Genomic DNA, 19,846 nt, shown 5'->3' with positions numbered 1-19,846 from the left:
TAAATTATTATCTTAAATTATATGAAATAATATCTATTATTTACTTAGACATATCATTAACTTTATACTTAACAAATCTACATTAGAAATCTTTTTTCAAATATGTTTTTCCACGCATATGATAAGGAAGAGGTACTACACCAGGACAAGGTACTTGTCCAGGAATTTCACATATACAACTCATTTTACAACCAACACCAAAATTAGCAGGATTATCCTTTTTTTCTTTGAGTATAGCCTCTTTCGCTAAAAGTTGCTCTGATTTACCAACGACTTTAATAAGATGTTGAATAATGTCTTCTTTTGGTTGACTATCTATATCTATTAACATTGTTTTTCCATTTTCTGTCAAAGGACAATAATATATATTATATTATTTATTATATTTAACAACATGTGTAACACATCTAATACTAATACTAATACTATAATACAATATTACCGTGTAGTTTAAATGATTTCTAAAATTACATACCATAATAACATTTAATAAAAGGAGACGGTGTCATATTTTTAAATGTAACAATCTGTACATCCGGATTTTTGTATTGTATTTGTGGTAAGTACCAAAATATGAATTCTCTAAAGCATAAAATCATTGAAAAAATATAACATTTCTAAAAATGGTACTTTGATAATATCCAAATATTTAACCTAAATTTTACCTTGCCCCTGCATGATGCTGTCCACTAGTATTATAATTAATAGCGAATATTTGTATTTTATCCTTTAAAACTAATTTTCCTGCTTGTAGATACTTGAGCGTTCTACGTATAGGTGCTGCACCTATCATAAACGGCATTTTGATAGATTTTAATTAAGTTTTCACGCGTAAAGGTTATTCACCATGTTTTGTTTAAAGCGCGTGTGCAACTTCAGCGACAGATGCAGAAAATATATGAACTACAAGGGTAATGTAGGAATTTTAATATGAGGGGTGATAACTAATCTAAACGAATTTATAATTAATTATAACTAATACTTTTATTGGTGAGACTATTATAATTTAATAAAAAATTTATCTACAATTATTTATATATGTTTTTCCCACCTACTATTACAATCAATATTGTAAAACTACAGTGAAAAAATTTGGTAAAAAATTGTTTTTTTAATTGGAGGTTATCAGCAGTGGAGGGGTAAATTGCATACACGTGTTTTCTTACCTTTCTCCTCGCAATACTTTTAATCGGTAACATTCACATGTGTCGGCTACACGGTTTATAACATTTGCGTTTCAAATATCATCAATTATTATTAATTAATAATTTTAATTTAAATACAAAGTTATACGGTACGTGTTATAAAATGATCTTGTTGAGTAATACTTTTTTTTCTCGTAGATGATAATGTATATTTTTTATTAGTGCTCTAACAGCTGATGTAATCTATTTCCATATGGTATTAAATTTATAAATAAATACTAATTACAGATTAGTATTATTCCACAAGGGCTAAAAAAGGAGCAAAGATAAAAATGAGTCAGTTAATGACAGCTAAGGAAATTCGTCAATCTTACATTGACTTTTTTAAAAGTAAAGGGCACGAATATGTTCATTCAAGTTCAACAATACCTCACGATGATCCAACTTTACTTTTTACCAATGCTGGAATGAATCAAGTATATTATTCTGTTTCTCTAATATATAATCTAAATATAATTGTTTAAGTACATTATGTATAATTATTATATATGATTTATTTTAGTTCAAACCAATATTTCTTGGTACGGTGGATCCTAATAGTGATATGGCAAAATGGGTGAGAGTTGTTAATTCTCAAAAATGTATAAGAGCTGGAGGTAAACATAATGATTTAGACGACGTTGGAAAAGATGTATATCATCATACTTTCTTTGAAATGATGGGTAACTGGTCATTTGGTGATTATTTTAAGGTATGTCTTCGTATGCTAATTATACTCATAATACTTATTTTTAATAAAATAATAAAATTTTCAGAAAGAAATTTGTTCATGGGCTTGGGAGTATTTAACAGTTAATTTAAAATTATCATCCGATAGATTATACATTACATATTTTGGAGGAGACGAAAAATCTGGATTAGATCCTGATAATGAGTGCAAAGACATATGGCTTTCTCTTGGGTAATTAAAGATATAATATAATAAATAATATTTACTTTATGATTAAAACATTCAGATATATTTATTCAAATGCACATACTATAATCAACTTCATTTTTTGTATAGGGTACCAGCTTCACATGTTTTACCAGGTAGTATGAAGGATAATTTTTGGGAAATGGGAGAAACTGGTCCTTGTGGACCATGCAGTGAAATACATTATGATAGAATTGGTAGTAGGGAAGCTGCTCATTTAGTAAATATGGATGATCCAGATGTTTTAGAAGTTTGGAATCTTGTTTTTATTCAATATAATCGGTAATATAAATATAACAGATACTTGCATATTCATAATACTTTCTATGATATTGAACGATACAAATTAAATTTAACAAATATTACAGGGAATCAGATAGTACTTTAAAACCACTACCGAAAAAACATATTGATTGTGGTTTAGGATTAGAACGTTTAGTATCAGTTATCCAAAATAAAAAAGCTAATTATGACACTGACTTATTTATACCTCTTTTTGAAACTATTCAAAAAAGTACCGGAGTATCGCCTTATCAAGGAAGAGTAGGAAATGCTGATAAAGATGGAATTGATATGGCATATAGAGTTTTGGCAGATCATGCAAGAACAATAACTATTGCTCTTGCGGATGGAGGAATGCCTGATAATACTGGAAGAGGGTAAATTATATATTGGTATAAATATTTCATTTACATTAAAAATTATGTTATTTTAATAATTAATTCTTTTTGCTTTAAGTTATGTTTTAAGAAGAATTTTGCGACGTGCTGTACGTTATGCCACTGAGAAATTAAATGCAAAACCTGGTTTCTTTGCATCTTTGGTAAACGTTGTAGTAGAGTTACTTGGTAAGTATCAATTTTAAAAGATTTTCTATTTTTCTGTGTTTATCTTATTCTATTATTTATTTTTCTAGGTGATGTATTCCCAGAAGTAAAAAAGGATCCTCAAAGTATAATTGATATAATTAATGAAGAAGAAACTCAATTTTTAAAAACCTTATCACGTGGACGAAATTTATTAAATCGAACTATATCAAAACTCGAATCTTCTAAGGTTGTTCCAGGAAATGTTGCATGGCGTCTCTATGACACATATGGTTTCCCGGTTGATTTAACACAACTTATGACTGAAGAGAAAGGTTTGAAAGTTGATATGGTTGCTTATGAGAAAGCAAAAAAACAAGCGCAGGTATTAAAAAATGATTGCAATATTTTATATTATTTATATTTTTAATGATAAGAATTATTATTTTTATTATATCATTTATTTTAGCTTATCTCTCAAAATAAAATTGGAGGGGTAGATGATCAAATTAATTTGGATGTTCATGCAATCACAGAATTGCAAAATACAGGAGTACCAATGACTAATGATTTACCAAAATATAATTACAATGTAAAAGGCAAAGATCCGTATGAAGAATATTCGTTTCAGTCATGCACTAGTACTGTCATTGCTTTAAGACATGCGAAAACTTTCGTTGAAGAAGTACATTCTGGAGAAGAAGTTGGAATATTGTTAGATAAGACAAACTTTTATGCGGAGCAGGGTGGACAAATATATGACGAAGGATTTTTAGTTAAAGTTGACGATGAAGTAAATATATGTTATTTTAAAAGACTAAATATTTGATAAAATTCTATATAATAAAATATATTGTACAAATATTCTAATTTTTATTTAACATTTCAGGAAACAGAAATACGAATTACGAATGTGCAAATTAGAGGTGGTTATGTATTACATATTGGTACAGTTGGAGAAGGAGTGCTGAAGAAGGGTGATAAGGTTCATCTAAACGTTGACACTACTCGTAGACGTCTGATAATGAGTAATCATACAGCAACACATGTTCTTAACTATGCACTTCGGCAAGTTTTGGGTTTAGAAGCCGATCAAAAAGGATCGTTAGTTGCACCTGACAAATTACGTTTCGACTTTACTAATAAAGGTTTATTAAAAGTACTATTTTTTTGATCATAAACTATATATTTTAAATTTCTATTAATTATATTTTTACATTACAGGAGCTATGACTACGGATCAAGTGAAAAAAACAGAGGAAATTACGAACGATATAGTAAAACAGAAAAAAAATATCTTTGCTAAAGAAAGTAAACTGGGATTAGCTAAAACTATCAAAGGATTACGTGCTATGTTCGAAGAAACTTATCCTGATCCTGTTAGAATAGTTAGTGTTGGTATACCAATAGAAGATTTGGAAAAAGATCCTTTGAATGATGCTGCGTTGAAGACTAGTGTAGAATTTTGTGGTGGAACGTAAGAGTATATCTTTTTATTAACCATTATGTTTAATATAAAAGTATATATTTTTTAGTTATTTTTATATTACAGACATTTACATAATACAGGACACATTGGTGATTTTGTTATAAGCAGTGAAGAAGCTATTGCTAAAGGTATAAGACGTATAATTGCTTTAACTGGGCCTGAAGCAAAAAAAGCAATTAAGAAAGCAGCTCTGTTAGAAGATAAATTAAACCAGTTGAAAAATACTATTGAAGAAGATACTGATAAAAATAGTACATATTCTAAAGAGTATGTTAAACAGATAGTAGAACTAAATGAAGACATATCTCATGCTACTATTCATAGTTGGAAGAAGGTATATTTAATTGTATGACTTTATAATTGATTTTTATAAATTTTTAATTGTTCATGTTTTTTTTTTCAATATAGGATAATATGCGTGTAATGCTGAAAGAACTAAAAAAATCACTCGATGATAAAGAAAGATTAGCTAAGGCTGCTATTGCTAATGCAGTAGTTGAGTCCGTTCAAGAGATGATTCAATCAAATATTGGCTGTGCTGTATTTGTAGAAGTATTGAAAGCATTTAGTAATACAAAAGCTTTAGATTCTGCGTTGAAAAAAATTAAAAATTTATCTCCAAACACTAGTGCATTATTAATAAGTGTTGATGAAGATGCCAAAAAAATATTTGCTCTTACTACTGTGCCTAAAGTAAGTGAAGGAAAAGAAAACAAATAGTGTAATCGAAGAGTATATGTCAAACTAATTATTACAATTATTTTAGTCCGCTATAAGCAAAGGTTTGAAAGCTAATGAATGGGTTCAAGAGATTGCTCCTCTTTTGGGAGGTAAAGGAGGTGGGAAAGCTGAATCTGCTCAAGCTTCAGGCCCGAATATTTCTTCTCTTCATAAAATAATACAAAAAGCAAAAGAATTTGCTAATTCAAAACTTGGAATTGTAAATGAGAAATCAACTATTCAAGGTAAAATTAATTATCAATTTATTTCTTTAAGAATTAATTAAGGAAAAAAGAAAAGAAATTATTTTGTTACTTTTTAGATCCTCCTTCTAATTCAACTGCTAATGTAAAAAATACGAATTCAGTGGATGCAACAAAATTTCAAAAATTGACAATTTTCGGAAATAAAAATAGCATTAAAAGCTACAAAGCTCAAATAATAGCACAATACTGCAATCAAAATCTTCAAATAAAATATGTGGAAGACGATAAAAATTCTAAAACAGATATGATTTTAGAAATTGGTGATATTCAAATTAATGATAATAATGCCATCGCTTATTATCTATCAGATCCTAGATTAAAATTAGAAGATGATTTATTTGCTTTTTGCGAAATACTACAATGGATTAGTTACACGAATAATCACCTTTTACCAGCAGTTACAGGTTGGATTTTATCGTCTTCTCAAATAACATTACCCAAAAATATTAAATTCGATTGGAAAACTTCCAAAGAAGACGCATCGAATTCATTGAAGAAATTAAATAATACATTACTTAAAAAGACGTATTTCGTTAATGAAAGAATTTCTCTCGCGGATGTTACAATATTCAGTGTATTATTACCACTTTACGAACACGTTTTAACTCCGGAATTAAGAAAACAATATACTAATTTAAATAGATGGTTTTCTACAATACTCAATCAACCAGAAGTGAAAGCTGTTGTGAAAGATTTTCATTTTCGTACCAAAACACAGAAGGCTGAAAAGTAAAATGAAAGAGTGCTGGAACTAATCTCATTTTTACAAAATATTTGTACAACTATGTATTTTTAAACATATATATTTAAATTATATAAAACTTTCCTTTGTATTCATTGATTTGTCGTTTTCTTCTTTTAGTCTGTCATACAATACCCTAATCTCTTTTAACAAAGTAGATATATTAATACCTACTTTTGCAGATATAGGTATAATAGGCATATTGATCTTTTCTTTTAACAATTTTAGATTTTCCTGTAAACATATCTTTGAGAAATATGATATTTTTAATTTAAAGAATTTAATGATCGTTATATCATATTCTTACCTCTGCTTCAGGTAAATCCATCTTATTAGCAACAACGATAAGAGATCTATTATTTAAATTTTTGTTGAATTGATTAATTTCATATTTTAATATTTCTAATGCTTCCCAAGGTTTATCAAGAGAGAGATCTATAACAAATAATAAAATAGCACAACGTTCTGCGTGTTTAAGAAATGTTATACCAAGACCTTTATTTTTATGAGAGTCAGCTATAAGTCCAGGTAAATCTGCCACTAAAATAATTAAAGTAGGATTAATTAATATCTTATTATTAAGAAAAATATATATGATTGACATTACCTGAAATTTGTTCATAATCATCATAGGGTATCATACCCACATGAGGCTTCAAGGTTGTAAATGGATAAGATGCTACTTTTGGTCTAGCTCTGGATATGGCTCTTAAAAGTGTACTTTTACCAGCATTTGGAAAACCAATCTATCAAATAACATTCATACGAAACAAAAAAAATATATATATATATATCTATTTATATTTACTTTATTTTATATTGAAATACTTAGCAATGCTATTCAACTTTGTATTAATTAAAATTACATGAAACACTTACAAGTCCAATATGAGCCATACTTCTTACTTCCAATATATATTGCAAATCTTCACCATTTGCTCCATATTCACAAATTTTTGGAGATTGTTGAGTGTCAGAAGTAAAAAAGGGATTCCCATGACCACCTGCCCCTCCTCGTGCAGCAATAAACATTGAATTCTCTTGATCCAAATCAGCTAATATTGTTCCTTCTATATTACGTATTATAGTTCCAATAGGAACTGGTATAATATTATGCTCTGCACATTTACCATGACAATTTTTAGAAGCGCCATTTTCTCCATCTTCTGCTTTAAAGATACTTTGTATATGTTTAAGATCTTTAGTATTTTTTGAAACCTATTTAAATAAGTAAAAAGTATATTTTGTGTTAAATCAATTTATTCTTCCTTTTCCTTTTTTTAAAGACATTTTACCTGAAAAATTACATGCCCACCATGTCCACCATCTCCTCCATCAGGTCCTGCACGATCATTTTTCCATAATTGCAGAAATGATATGGTTCCGTCGCCACCCTTTCCACCAATGACTCTTACCTATATAAATAATATGTTGTAATGAGATAAATGGTAAAATAGTAAATAATAATAAACATTAATATTTTCATTTAGCTTGCCTGTTTTATATCCACAAAATATTGTGACGTATTGCTCAATGATTTGGATTTTTGACTACGTAAAGGATTTGCAAGATGTTTATTATCACAATGAAAATTTGTGCTTGTACAAAATAATTCATAAACTTTCTTATCTATTATTCTGTGTATTTTTATATTTGCAACTACAATATTTGGTATTTGATCAAACCACCAAGGAATCGCATGTATAGAAATATTTTTCAGATGACGAAAACAATGCATCTAAATATAAATAAATTACCGTAGCATTAGAGTAGAATATATTTTTGTATATATATAAGATTTGTACCTTTAAATGCACTGAATTTATTTTATCTTTCTATTAAAACATCAAGATTTTCTTCTAAGATATTGGGAATAAAATTTTGATGTATTTGAATGACTCTTTGTCGATATAGAGGTACTACATAAGACTTATAAGTTATTCTATAAGTTCTTGTGATTTTATCTTTGGATGGAGATATATATGAGCCAATAAAATTAACTTCATCCACGATACAACCTGCGTGATTATACAAAGTAGTATAAAATTTGAGTGGATTAAAATCTTCAGTAATGCAGATAGTTATATCAAATATAAATGCTGGTGGATATATGCACCAAATCTTTAAATCCGATGATTCGTTTGGTGTATGATATACATCTTTATTTACAAAATGATCTATATCGCATGAAACAATATCAAGTTTATTTGTTAGAGATATATTTTGATAATTAGGTGGCTCTGATCGCCTAAAAAAATGAATCAATGCATGCATGGTATGAAATTGTTTTTCCAAACTGCGATAGCCGGTAACTATATAGCTAGGAAAATATGACCACAAAAATGGTTCTATCTTAGTTAATATAAAATTTCCATGCGCTGCCATTTCTGTAACTTTCCATGAATCATTCCAATTTCTTTTAGGTTCATCCATAGGAGTTCCACCTTGACCATTACAAAGAGTTATCAATACTTCTACATTAGAATTATTTAACTTTTCAATTTCAATGAAAAATTGTCTTAATAATTCTCGATTTTTTTCTATTCTCATTTTACCACCCACATGAGGAAAATTAAATATAACTTTATCGAAGGATTTAGTTTTCAAAATAGGATTTTCCATTAATTTTGTTGCATCTATCCCTAGCAATACACGAATGCCTGAAAAGAAAATCATAGAGTTTTATCACTCTTTTTGTAAATCATTTAAATCTTATAAATTATTATATATTATATATTGTTTTGTTCACTAACCATGCCTTTTAAGGTATTCTATGTTTTTCTTTCCAGTTTCGTGAGATATGACAGATTCGAAGCACGTAGTTATTAAATTTATTTTGAGATTAAGTTGACACAACGCTACGGAAAAGGACAAATTTCCTTCTCCTACGAGTAATACCGACTCATTCTCATTAAAAATTGACGGTTTCATTTTATTGAAGGTTTAATATTATATTAGAATATAATAAACAAATTTTCTTTTCTTCAATATGTCTATTAAATGCACATGAATAAGATTTGATTATAATGTCAACTACACTTAAAGATTTAACAACAATAATAGCACTAATACTAACCTTCTATATAAATTAAAAAGAATTATAAATAAAAATTTATATTTTTTTGATGAACTATCAAAGAATAGGGTTATGTTTAAAAAGTATTATATAACCTTACTTTAAATACAAACAAAATACTACGTAAGAAATATAGACACTCTTAATTATATAATAATACAAAATTAATTTGAAATTTTACCAAATTTTGTTATTTTTGCTTTTAATTATTAAACAAATTTAAATAGTTTTAGACATAGTTTCAGTTTATTTGCGAAAGAAACTTACAAAGAGTTTAATTACTATCGATTGTTATATTCGATATTAAATATTTTCGATTTAAATCGATATATCAATTAATCGCAAAATTGAAATTTCAAATACAAAATATCAATAAAATATAATTTGTTTTACATTAAAAAATTTCAATAATATTATTTAAGAATATAGCGCATATTTCATAAAAGATAATAAAATTAATAAAATTTTTTAAAAGATAATAAAACCAAATGTTTAAATAATTTATATACTGGATCTTTAGTCTAACTAGACCATCTTAAATATATCGCTTATTTCGTACGATAGAAAAAAATGTCAGAGGGAAAAAATATTCTATTCGAAGGCTCCAATACGGTGATGGGCCGAATTTTGTTCTCAAGATCATTTTTTCGAGTTTTCAAGGACATCGTATTTTTTTTAAATAGGACTGCATATTTTCACTACAAAAGTCTTATAGCTTATAAAAAAAAATCCAACGAGGTGCAATATGTTGATCTGCAAGTGACCTTTACCGAAAAAATTATGAAATGTTGTCTTTTGTACATGAGAAAATTTTTATTAATATGAGATCAAAGATCACTTGAAGGTCAACATATTGCACCTCATTGGATTCGTTTTTTTATAAGCTATAAGACTGTTGTAGTGAAAATATGCACTCTTATTTAAAAAAAATACGATGACCTTGAAATCTCGAAAAAAATGACCTTGAGAAAAAAATACGGCCCATCATGCTATTGGCACCTTCGAACAGAATATTTTTTCCCTCTGATATTTTTTTCAATCGTACGAGATAAGCAGTATATTTAAGGTGGTCTAGTTAGGCGGAAAACCCTTTATAAGAGAGCAAATGAAATACGTCAATTAAAATAGGTCATAAAATAAAAAATTCGTATCTACTTTTTGACTTTCATACAAAAATTTCACCATATTGAATATACACAAGACATAAACATCGTTAACATTTTTTTTCTTATAATTGTAATTATCTAGTCTTAGTTTTAGATAAGATTTTTAAAAGACGAAAGAAAAAACAATAAAACTGTTTATATCATTAATTAAAATAAAGTCTTTTCATTGACGTGATGTATAAGAATAAAATGTAAATAGCAAAATAAAATTAAATTATTTGGAAATGTTTAAATATGTGAACATTTCTTATATGTAATGAATTTATTATGTATAAATACATATATGTATTTATTTGGAAATACTTGCAATTGGCAAGTATAATAATACACAATATGAATGAAACTATTTTTAGTAAGTACTCCAGTTGGAGTACAAATTTAGAATCAAGTGAATGCATGCTTTCGCTTTTACGAGCAGTGCATTCGTAATGCGGCACGTGGAATTATCGAGAATCTCCGAGGTATTTGCCAGATAAAATGTTAAATTCTTTTTCTTTTTTCATAGAGAAATGTGTGTTTATCATTTAACAGTACCAAATCAGATCAAGGATCATCTGTTTACACATTTTAGAACCATACGAATGTGCATTATATTGCTTCTCGTATAAAAGTATTAACTAGATTTAACTACAATATGTACAATCTTAACAGAGATATTTTTATCATTATTTGTAATCTATATAAAGAAATATTTCGTTTTCTACGAACTATCTAATAAAAACCAGATATAAAATGAATCTTGCATTTGATACTCAAAAAAATGCATTTTTCATTATATTTATTGCCATACGATAAAGTAATATGATTTTAAGAAATTAAACAACGTTACATTATTTCTATATATTATTTAAATATTTTTTTGACCTGTTAATTGGAAAAAATTTTCGATCAATGTGAACAATAATATACAAAATTTATTTTTATTCGAAAGAAAATAATTAGAATGGAGATATAAAATTTCGAATAAATGAATGGATCGTAATACGAAGAATATGAATGTATAATGATCTTTTTATTAATCCTTGATTAACAGGTTAATTATTTTCTTTAATTATTTGTCTTACATTATTACGTTCAGTTACTCTTTATTTACGTGACTTTCCAGAAATGATACGAGCGTTTATCTTAAAAATGCACTAAGCTATAACGTCATAATTAGATAAGGAAATCTTGATTTCATATCAAAATAAACATTATTCTGTATTTTAATAATACATTTTAAAATGATATTTTGCATGATCACGTAGCGAAAATTCATTTTTCTTAGCCACCTTAGTGACGATCGAGACGGTGTTAATAGACGAAAATTAAAGTAGCATTCGCACATATAGAAGCAAATTAACTAGATACTATATACGTATCTTATTAGGATATTATAGAGGAAATTTGTTTAATATACATATATGTCTTGAGAATATTTATATATGTATTAAATCTATATCTACATATTATGAACGTTTAATAATAAAGTCATTAAAGTCATTAATGTCATTAAATCATCAAGTGACCTTATGTATGACTTGGTTATGCGATAAACTATGTTCATTCTACTTGCTGATATACGTACACAGAGAGAAATCATGCCATAAACGCGTACTACGAGCCTCAGTATCGACTTTTGCTGCTTAGAGACAGAGCTCGTTTATTATTCCTTTGAAGAGAACCAGGTTCGACATCGATAAAGGTAAATTTCCTTGCGTACAGGATGTCAAAGGTCACTTGTCTTTCTAATTGTGTTTGTCGACTCAAATATACATATCTCTGTACGAACGCATTAAATGCAAATAAAGCAAAAAGAATTTTAAAAAGGCAAATATATATAGTAAAATAATTTTCGAAGTTGATATATATAACTAAAATATTTATAATAAAATACATTTTTAAAAAATTTTTAATTTCTTCTTTCCAATAAAATGTTTATATAAAGGAAAATTCGTTCCTTGTAACGCCCCGACAAAAGTAAGTTGACGTGTCCTTCCTTCTAACATAGACGGAAAATTTAAAAAGTTAAAGCTGGTCGCATGGTCGATCGTATATTAAATAAAGTATGAGCATTCTACGAAGCAGCAAGTTTTCTAGACGAAACGACTATCAAGTTGTGTGACGGTTTTCACGCTGTAGTCCGATACGCGTGGACGGACATCCGATAAATTATGCAGCTTCTTCGGCTTTCTTTCGCGGTGAAACTTGAAGGCTACTTGGAGGGTGACATAAAAAAATACTATTGTCTAATGTAAGTGCGAAGAAGAATCGTAATATAACTTTCATAATCGAGCAAACGAATAAAAAAGCTTATACATTATCTAGACCTCAGTGATCAACAAAATATACAATCTTATAACATATTTAAGCTTAAATCAAGTCGCACAGTTGCTCTTATCATTCCAACACATTCCGTAAAGATATATTTAAAAACGAACTAGACATGTTATTTGTTAGATAACAATAAACCATAGATCATTATTTACATTTTTACAGAAAGCGGTATTTAAATATAATATCGTGTTATTAATGTAACAGTCTATATAATTAAAAAAGTACAGGAAATAAGTAGTATGTTTTGGAACGTCTCATGGCTTACAAGTAACAATAAAGTTAGAAAGACGAAGAAACATATATTGAAACTTAGAAATAGAGAGAACGATCGATAATGGATGGCATGATCTGTAATCGGTGTTACACGCAATCGTTTCGAAATAGTTCGATTGCGAGGAGAGGAGGAAAAAAAAAGGAAAAAGATCAGATCAGAATCATGAGAAAGTGTCACTTCGATGAACGGTATGATAGTAATGTACGATGCGCAGGAGCGTCGCGATCGGACAGCTCCGGTTTCGTCCGTTGCGGAAACGAAAGAAGGCGAGGTTTGCCGGAAGGCACCGACCACCGAGTAAACCGCGAACGATAAAAGTGGGGGAAATGCGAAAGTAAGAGAAGAGGCGCGCTTGTTCGAGTTTTAGGCTGCTCAAGAGTCTAACTCGAAAGACGGGAGGCGCTCGAGAACGAGCAGCAGCAGCCGTCATCATTGTCGCCGTCGCCGTCGCCGCCGTAGCCGTCACCGCCACCTCCTACAACGCAGATAAGAACGAACGAAAGCGAAAGCAGCGCCTCCGTCTCCGTCGGCAGTAGCACAATCCTCGGCGTCAGAGCTTGCCGCGCTACTCTTCGACCTCTTGTTACTTTACCGTCCCTCCCAAATCGCAATCGTGATCCTTTTTTTATTTAATCATCTCTGACTATCTCTCATTTGATTCCTTGCCGTTCTAATTTTCTTCTTTCTTTTTCTTTCTCTTATTCTATCACTCTCTTTTATATATATATATATATATATATATATATACACACACACACACGCACATTATATATATATCACTATATCGCTATCTTTATCTTTTCATCTATTTCTCCTTGTACACGCATACACGTTCCGTCCTTTTTCCTCTCTCTCTGTTTCTGACTCTCTTTCTATCTGGGAATTGCTTACGTCCTTCGCCCTTTTCGTCCGACATTCGTCTTACAAATAGCACACATCTAGGCGGCTCTTCTACTCCCGGACGCGCTAGCCGGTACCGTATTTCGCGACGGAAAAGTATATTACTCGACGCATGCTACCCCGTATGCGTACATGTGTATCGTGGAGCCGGCTTCAGGCACACTTGTCTCGAAGCTATCTACGAAAGGAAGGATTTTTGTTCTACTGTCATTACAAGTACAACGATTTCTCCTAAGGATAACTCATTAAACTATCAACATCTACAAGAAAAAGTTACTTCAAATTCAACGATAAGAATCGTCGTCATCGCACTGTCACGGGTACGCCCTTCTTCATTCGAAGGAATCGCGTCATTTTTTTCGTGTGTGTGTATACTTGCTTCTGCGTGTGCGTGTGTGTAAGAAAGAGCGAACGCGGGTTGGTCGCGTCACGCGAGTTTGCTGGTGCCGTCGTATAAAAATGAGTAATGCACGCGACACGATCCAGCATTTTTAAATTAATTCCCGGTGCCGGTCTTTTCTCAACCACCTGCTTTCCCCTCTCTGTTTTTATCTTTTTCTCTCTCTCTCTCTTTTTCTTTCTCTCCCTCTTTCTCATAATTGATGAATCTTTTACTTTCTTCCAGATGGTCTGTCTCTTTTTAAAATGTCATCCACTTTATTTATAAAATGAGTTCATTCAATAAAACGGTGGACGGGAAAAGATGACATCACTATATTTTGGAGTATCCGTATTTGTGTCTTGATGGTCAATCTTTTGATAGTGTTAGTTATCTTGTTAACATATCAATTTTCCTTTTTGACACTTCAACCTAAAACAAAGCAGAAATATCTGAAATAAGCTCGATGAACTCATATGTTAGAGAATTTGTTCTTGTTGGCAGGGTCACAATGAATTGTCTCTTACCAACTCCTATTTGTAACATAAGAGATAAAGAAAGAGAGAGAATGTGTAAGGTTAACGTCCGCAAAAATAATACGAGATGATACACTCTAGAATTCTTCCAAATTGCTTCGTTTATTAATTCATTCGTTCATTCGTTAATTCTTGAAGGAGTAAAGAGAAGAACCATTGAGATAATAAAGGATATAATACTTTTGTCGTCATCCTCTATACTCGTGCGAGCAAGAAATTAACCCACTTTCCGGCGGCACGTGCGCACTCTCAAATCCGGCACAGACGTTTTGGCGCCTCCGTTGCCTTGTCCACTCGCTTAAATCTTTAACTCAATGTGAAAATTGTAAAGAAAAAAGAATGAAAAAGAAAAAAGAAAGAATCAAAACTACTATTCGATTATCGACGGATTTTAATACCTCGTTTTTAAAAGGATGTTCTGTATTCTTACAAACTTGCTACTCTCGTAAACACGTTTAAATGGTCACAATTGTTTTTCTATTCTTTTATAACGAATGTCATCTTGTTGGATCTTTTCTTTATCCTAAAACAACAAACGATACTATTAATTTTACATTATATTTAAAAAAAAATTGTTATATCAAGACTTTATTATTATTATTATTATTATTATCCTTGTTATTAGTATTAAATTACGATGTGTGTATTAAAAATGCAACAGCGTCGTTTTGACACACCTAACGGAATTTTCGTGATTTCTCTTACTCTCGTTTAGATTTACTTACGATTATGATCAGGATTATGGTCTAAAAATTAATTTCTTTCATTATCTAGTCGTAGAAAGATTTGAATAAAACTTTAAAATATCATTTTTTGTAAAAGATTAACGCGTAGTAATTACGTATAATTTAATATGTCATTATAAATTTAACCTACTATTTGTTACATTTGCACAATTTTTTTTAATTGTTAAAAATGAGGAACGATAAGTGCTCGTTTTTCATGCAAAAAATACTTATCTTATCGTAAACTGTTCATTACTTTTGGCCAAATACAATTGTACAGACGATGTTAGAAATGTTTCATTTTTAAATTAGAGCCGCGTTAAGATGTGTCAAAAAAACTAAAAAGAAAATAAAAGAAAGTAGTAGAAAAAAAAGATAAAAGGAAACGAATAAAACGACCACGCCGTAGAATCTATTAAATAGTTCAATAGTCAACGAATAAATTTATCGATTAATATTTGACGTCATTTCGTTTTGGTTCAACGGACACGAGGAAAAAAGGAATAGGTACCGGCAGTGCCTTTTACGATTCACAACCTATTACGCGTGCAAATTGTTATGTCTATAATGATATGTAAGAGATATCACGGAAATAGGAAGGAAATTCAACGGAATATGTAATCGTATCGTCTCTTACAACATGCGTATTTTTAAAGGAAAACATCATCGTCACCATCATCAGATGCGGTATCAGATGAGGAAAAGGATTCTAAATAAGGGACTAAAAGAAAAAACGTGCATAGAATTAGAATGATCACGATAATATGGGACGAAACGGTGAATTACTTCGAGGCCGAAAATTTCGAATGATTCTGAAACATTCAGGGTATTAAACGAATTTTGTAATTAAAAGACAGAACAAGGAAGAAGAGCGACGAAATCAAATTAAAGAAAAATACACAAATTATCATACTCATTCCTTTATTTTCGCGTGTTATTGAAACACGAAATATTGCGATGCCAAAGGACGTACAACGATTGGTGCATGACACGAGTAATTCCTGAAGACAAATTTCCTTTATATTTAACATCGAATCGTAAAGGTGTAGGCTAATTATGGATGACATAAAGGTGCCCAATTTAGGACAAGCTGCATCGGCCGCATGCTCAATGGCTACAAATTTCTTAGCCCCAGTCAAAACCGAAAGGCAAATTTACGAAAATTCAATGCTCGAAGATGATCCTAATGCAAATTCAGTGGTACCCACTTCTAATGAAGATAGGATAGTACCGAGATGGGGCCCTAGTCACAAAGGTGCACAAGAATTAGCAAATCTTTACAGTACCGGTAAGTTATTTTATATTTCTTTGTTTCTTCTATTTCTTCGAACGTAATCAAATCATATTCACTCCATGACCTCATCTTCATTAGCTCAGCATACATGAAAGAGATCTTCTCTTTGTATCCTTCTCGCTTCTAATGATTCTAATTTACTTCATTACTCCGAATACAAAAGATCTTTTAATACAAAGAACTTTTATTCGTAAAAGTATATAAGTTTAATAATGGATATTCATAATATCAAACATTCTTTAAAATGTGCTTATGTTATTTTCTTCTCATCTTATTGACATTCTTTGTCCTTCTATTAAATCTATTAAATAATTTGTCCTTCTAAAAATCCTTCTAATAAATAATTAATAATAAGTTAAAGTATTGAAAAAAAAGAGAGTCAAATTTATTATAACGAAAAAAATAAATTAATGCAATTGATACGATATTCTTATCGCCGAGATCGTTGAATGGATACTAAGTTTGATAAATTATAGGTTGTGTATCATTTCAAGGTTACAAGTATTGAAAGAAGACGAGATTCCTGTAATCTATATTTCCCAGTATATATACATAGGTAGTCAAACTTGATTGCTAATTAGTTTGTTTTTTTCTTTATTAATAATATATATTCAACGTATCAGTGATACACTTTTATATACAATTCTATTTATTATGCATTAGAAATTAAAATGAAATAAATAAATAAAATCATAAAATGTATAGAATATGATAATAAAATATCCATCATATAAGAATTGATTACTTGCCAAAATTTGCCACTTATAAGTCACTTGTACCTTGAAACCTCCGCGAGCCAAAATAAAGACTTGTCACGATATAAGCAATCACCACATCAGTATCGTGTTGAGATTGTTATGTAAAGATGTTATGATAGCAAAGTAATTTCTATATTGTTCCATTTTCCATTTGAGTAGCCATAACAAGTTACTAATTGTAATCAATTATAAATTCATATTCGATGTATGTAAATTATCATATGAATATATTAGGCTAAAAAATCGATTAAAAAATTGTTACTTATTGTTAGTTTAGAAAGATAATAAAAGATCTATAATTGGTAATTAATGTTAAACGATTTATACATTACATTTCTTACAGGAAAAAGAACACAAGAGTGTATATGTGTTGGTATTTGTATTGCATTGATAGCAGTAAATTCGTTATTCATCCTAGTCAGATTAAAACTTGAAAATTTAAGTGCAATAGCAATAGCAGCATTATGCGGAATCGTCACGGCGGATTTTGGATCAGGATTAGTTCATTGGGCTGCCGATACATGGGGTTCTGTCGAATTACCCATTCTTGGAAAGGTACGACTTATCAAAATCAACAAAGCATCTTTAATGAAAATGATCATATTATTAATATTATTAATATTTTCTAGAATTTTTTAAGGCCTTTTCGAGAACATCACATTGATCCGACCAGTATAACGAGACATGATTTTATTGAAACGAATGGTGACAATTTTATGGTTACCATACCATTCCTTTCTAAATTAACATGGGATTTTCTTACTTTATCAGAACCGGAAATCGAGCAGAAATTTCTTTGGACGTGTTATTGGTTTTTACTTGCAATTTTTGTAGCAATGACTAATCAGGTAATTTTTCATATATTTTTAAAGTATAGAACATGAATGGTATTATCGTTTATAATAAAAGATTTTATTTCGTGAGAAGCGAGTTACAAAGTTGGGACAAATAAAAGATATTTTACAGATTCATAAGTGGTCTCATACATACTTCGGACTTCCTCCTTGGGTAGTTTGGCTGCAGGAGCACAGAATAATTTTACCGAGGAAACACCATCGCGTGCATCATGTTGCGCCGCATGAAACATATTTTTGCATTACCACTGGCTGGTTAAACTGGCCATTAGAAAAACTCCGGTTTTGGTGTATTTTAGAAATCATTATTGAAAAATTAACTGGTTGTAAGCCTAGAGCAGATGACCTAAAATGGGCACAGAAAAGATCTTGAGATTTAATATGGTTTTTCTTTGCTCTGCATTTTAGGGGGTATTCAAGATATGTAATATAGCATCATATATTTTTGAAGGACTGATAAAATAACATCGAACTACCGACTAAAAATACAAAAAGGAAAATTTATGCACAGACAATAGTAAAAGCTTGAGTGATACACATAAAAATGATATTAAATCTATATAGTTTTTTTATACTAGTACTATGAGGCCTTTGAATAAAAAAAAAGTCTAGAATGACTAAGAATAAATAGTATTACATGAAAATGCTTTTGAACTTTACACGTTTATAATACGTACATGCAATAATATATGTACATGATAAGACAAATGTAATATTGTAACGTTATATATGTCATATAAAAAATTGATAATTGGCCTGTTGTACTGTATTATGAAATTTGTTTCATAGCACAATGATTTCACAAAATGCACAAGACTCACTGGATCTTAGCATTAAAAAATGTATAATTAATTTCATTATGAAATATCTTTAAGCAAACACAGAAAAGGTAAAGACAAAGTTTAAAATAAAAAAAAATAATATAGTCCTATAGTTTCAACGTGTTTTCTAAGCACATATGTCCAGTGACTGAAGTAAAAAGAAAAATATAAATATATATAATAAGCTTAAAGTATACGTACGTGTATATATAATTTTTACACACATATGCACACTTACATAAATTATATATACATATATTTAATGAACTGACTTGATTTCATATATACAATCATTCGCACAATTTATTTAAGAACAAATTTTAAGATAATAATAATTATTGTAAATATTGATGGTTTTAATAAGTTTTATATATTAATCAAGCTTAACTTTTTTTTAATAGCTTATAATACAAATTTCCCTGAACCTTTAAAGATCTTTGACCCATTGAGGTGTATCAAAATAGAAGATTATTTGTTTTTGAAAATATAAATGGACATTGCCAACTCAACAGTTAATAAGTCACTTTGTTTAAATGTATATATTGTATAGTTTATTTATTTATTATTCTATATAATTTATTATTCTTGTATACATAAAATATA

The 19,846-nt window shown here is 29.5% G+C and overlaps 4 protein-coding genes and 1 long non-coding RNA gene across 17 annotated transcripts; 2 read left to right on the top strand and 3 right to left on the bottom strand.

Moving 5' to 3' along the window:
* Positions 1-39: 39 nt before the first annotated feature.
* On the bottom strand, positions 40-885 carry LOC122516294 (probable 28S ribosomal protein S25, mitochondrial). The gene is made up of 3 exons (XM_043633983.1): positions 666-885; positions 476-582; positions 40-345 (listed from the first exon to the last, which is right to left on the bottom strand). The coding sequence occupies exons 1-3, from the start codon at positions 800-802 to the stop codon at positions 83-85; spliced, it is 507 nt and encodes a 168-aa protein (XP_043489918.1). The 5' UTR covers positions 803-885; the 3' UTR covers positions 40-82.
* Positions 841-6,190, top strand: LOC122516292 (alanine--tRNA ligase, cytoplasmic). Of its 4 annotated transcripts, XM_043633973.1 has the most exons (16): positions 917-990; positions 1,122-1,294; positions 1,434-1,621; positions 1,708-1,896; positions 1,961-2,106; positions 2,212-2,403; positions 2,490-2,780; positions 2,860-2,969; positions 3,038-3,312; positions 3,397-3,720; positions 3,817-4,075; positions 4,152-4,404; positions 4,480-4,750; positions 4,825-5,109; positions 5,183-5,381; positions 5,459-6,190. In XM_043633973.1, the coding sequence occupies exons 3-16, from the start codon at positions 1,478-1,480 to the stop codon at positions 6,133-6,135; spliced, it is 3,615 nt and encodes a 1,204-aa protein (XP_043489908.1). In that variant the 5' UTR covers positions 917-990; positions 1,122-1,294; positions 1,434-1,477; the 3' UTR covers positions 6,136-6,190. The 4 variants fall into 4 exon arrangements, with proteins under 4 accessions (XP_043489911.1, XP_043489910.1, XP_043489908.1 ...); XM_043633976.1 differs by lacking the exons at positions 917-990; positions 1,122-1,294 and adding an exon at positions 841-911; XM_043633975.1 differs by lacking the exon at positions 1,122-1,294 and having other exon boundaries at positions 915-990.
* LOC122516293 (mitochondrial ribosome-associated GTPase 2) lies at positions 6,084-9,483 on the bottom strand. Of its 5 annotated transcripts, none has more exons than XM_043633982.1 (9): positions 8,898-9,214; positions 7,950-8,804; positions 7,640-7,882; positions 7,440-7,559; positions 7,275-7,362; positions 7,024-7,157; positions 6,752-6,890; positions 6,452-6,684; positions 6,084-6,378 (listed from the first exon to the last, which is right to left on the bottom strand). In XM_043633982.1, the coding sequence occupies exons 3-9, from the start codon at positions 7,880-7,882 to the stop codon at positions 6,214-6,216; spliced, it is 1,122 nt and encodes a 373-aa protein (XP_043489917.1). In that variant the 5' UTR covers positions 7,950-8,804; positions 8,898-9,214; the 3' UTR covers positions 6,084-6,213. The 5 variants fall into 5 exon arrangements, with proteins under 5 accessions (XP_043489917.1, XP_043489914.1, XP_043489915.1 ...); XM_043633979.1 differs by having other exon boundaries at positions 7,024-7,362; positions 7,950-8,162; positions 8,261-8,804; XM_043633980.1 differs by lacking the exon at positions 8,898-9,214 and adding an exon at positions 9,402-9,483 and having other exon boundaries at positions 7,024-7,362; positions 7,950-8,162.
* Positions 9,484-11,626: 2,143 nt separating this feature from the next.
* LOC122516290 (plasmanylethanolamine desaturase) lies at positions 11,627-18,916 on the top strand. Of its 6 annotated transcripts, none has more exons than XM_043633970.1 (6): positions 13,780-14,196; positions 14,502-14,504; positions 16,173-16,804; positions 17,912-18,123; positions 18,198-18,416; positions 18,535-18,916. In XM_043633970.1, the coding sequence occupies exons 3-6, from the start codon at positions 16,573-16,575 to the stop codon at positions 18,793-18,795; spliced, it is 924 nt and encodes a 307-aa protein (XP_043489905.1). In that variant the 5' UTR covers positions 13,780-14,196; positions 14,502-14,504; positions 16,173-16,572; the 3' UTR covers positions 18,796-18,916. The 6 variants fall into 6 exon arrangements, with proteins under 6 accessions (XP_043489906.1, XP_043489907.1, XP_043489905.1 ...); XM_043633968.1 differs by having other exon boundaries at positions 14,502-14,640; XM_043633971.1 differs by lacking the exons at positions 13,780-14,196; positions 14,502-14,504 and adding an exon at positions 11,627-12,070.
* Positions 14,466-14,874, bottom strand: LOC122516291. The gene is made up of 2 exons (XR_006303535.1): positions 14,783-14,874; positions 14,466-14,687 (listed from the first exon to the last, which is right to left on the bottom strand). It is a non-coding gene; the product is annotated as an uncharacterized LOC122516291 (long non-coding RNA).
* Positions 18,917-19,846: the final 930 nt, after the last annotated feature.

This window comes from Polistes fuscatus, unplaced genomic scaffold (assembly GCF_010416935.1).
Source record: "Polistes fuscatus isolate 324 unplaced genomic scaffold, CU_Pfus_HIC Scaffold2, whole genome shotgun sequence".
NCBI classification, from domain to species: domain Eukaryota; kingdom Metazoa; phylum Arthropoda; class Insecta; order Hymenoptera; family Vespidae; genus Polistes; species Polistes fuscatus.
Note: the sequence above shows the minus strand (reverse complement) of the source record. Positions and strands in the feature narration are given on the sequence as shown.

Bases quoted from the DNA above. Each gene is read 5' to 3' on its own strand.
- LOC122516292 (XM_043633976.1), top strand. From the start codon at position 1,478: ATGAGTCAGTTAATGACAGCTAAGGAAATTCGTCAATCTTACATTGAC. The intron at 2,107-2,211 runs GTAATTAAAGAT...TTTTTTGTATAG, and splicing joins GACATATGGCTTTCTCTTGG to GGTACCAGCTTCACATGTTT. The intron at 4,405-4,479 runs GTAAGAGTATAT...TTTATATTACAG, and splicing joins GTAGAATTTTGTGGTGGAAC to ACATTTACATAATACAGGAC.
- LOC122516294 (XM_043633983.1), bottom strand. From the start codon at position 802: ATGCCGTTTATGATAGGTGCAGCACCTATACGTAGAACGCTCAAGTAT. The intron at 583-665 runs GTAAAATTTAGG...TTTATGCTTTAG, and splicing joins CAGCATCATGCAGGGGCAAG to AGAATTCATATTTTGGTACT. The intron at 346-475 runs GTATGTAATTTT...GTCCTTTGACAG, and splicing joins TTTTATTAAATGTTATTATG to AAAATGGAAAAACAATGTTA.
- LOC122516290 (XM_043633971.1), top strand. From the start codon at position 16,573: ATGGATGACATAAAGGTGCCCAATTTAGGACAAGCTGCATCGGCCGCA. The intron at 16,805-17,911 runs GTAAGTTATTTT...CATTTCTTACAG, and splicing joins AGCAAATCTTTACAGTACCG to GAAAAAGAACACAAGAGTGT. The intron at 18,417-18,534 runs GTAATTTTTCAT...GATATTTTACAG, and splicing joins TTGTAGCAATGACTAATCAG to ATTCATAAGTGGTCTCATAC.
- LOC122516293 (XM_043633980.1), bottom strand. From the start codon at position 7,882: ATGCATTGTTTTCGTCATCTGAAAAATATTTCTATACATGCGATTCCT. The intron at 6,891-7,023 runs GTAAGTGTTTCA...GTTATTTGATAG, and splicing joins GTATGGCTCATATTGGACTT to ATTGGTTTTCCAAATGCTGG. The intron at 6,379-6,451 runs GTAAGAATATGA...ATATGTTTACAG, and splicing joins TGGATTTACCTGAAGCAGAG to GAAAATCTAAAATTGTTAAA.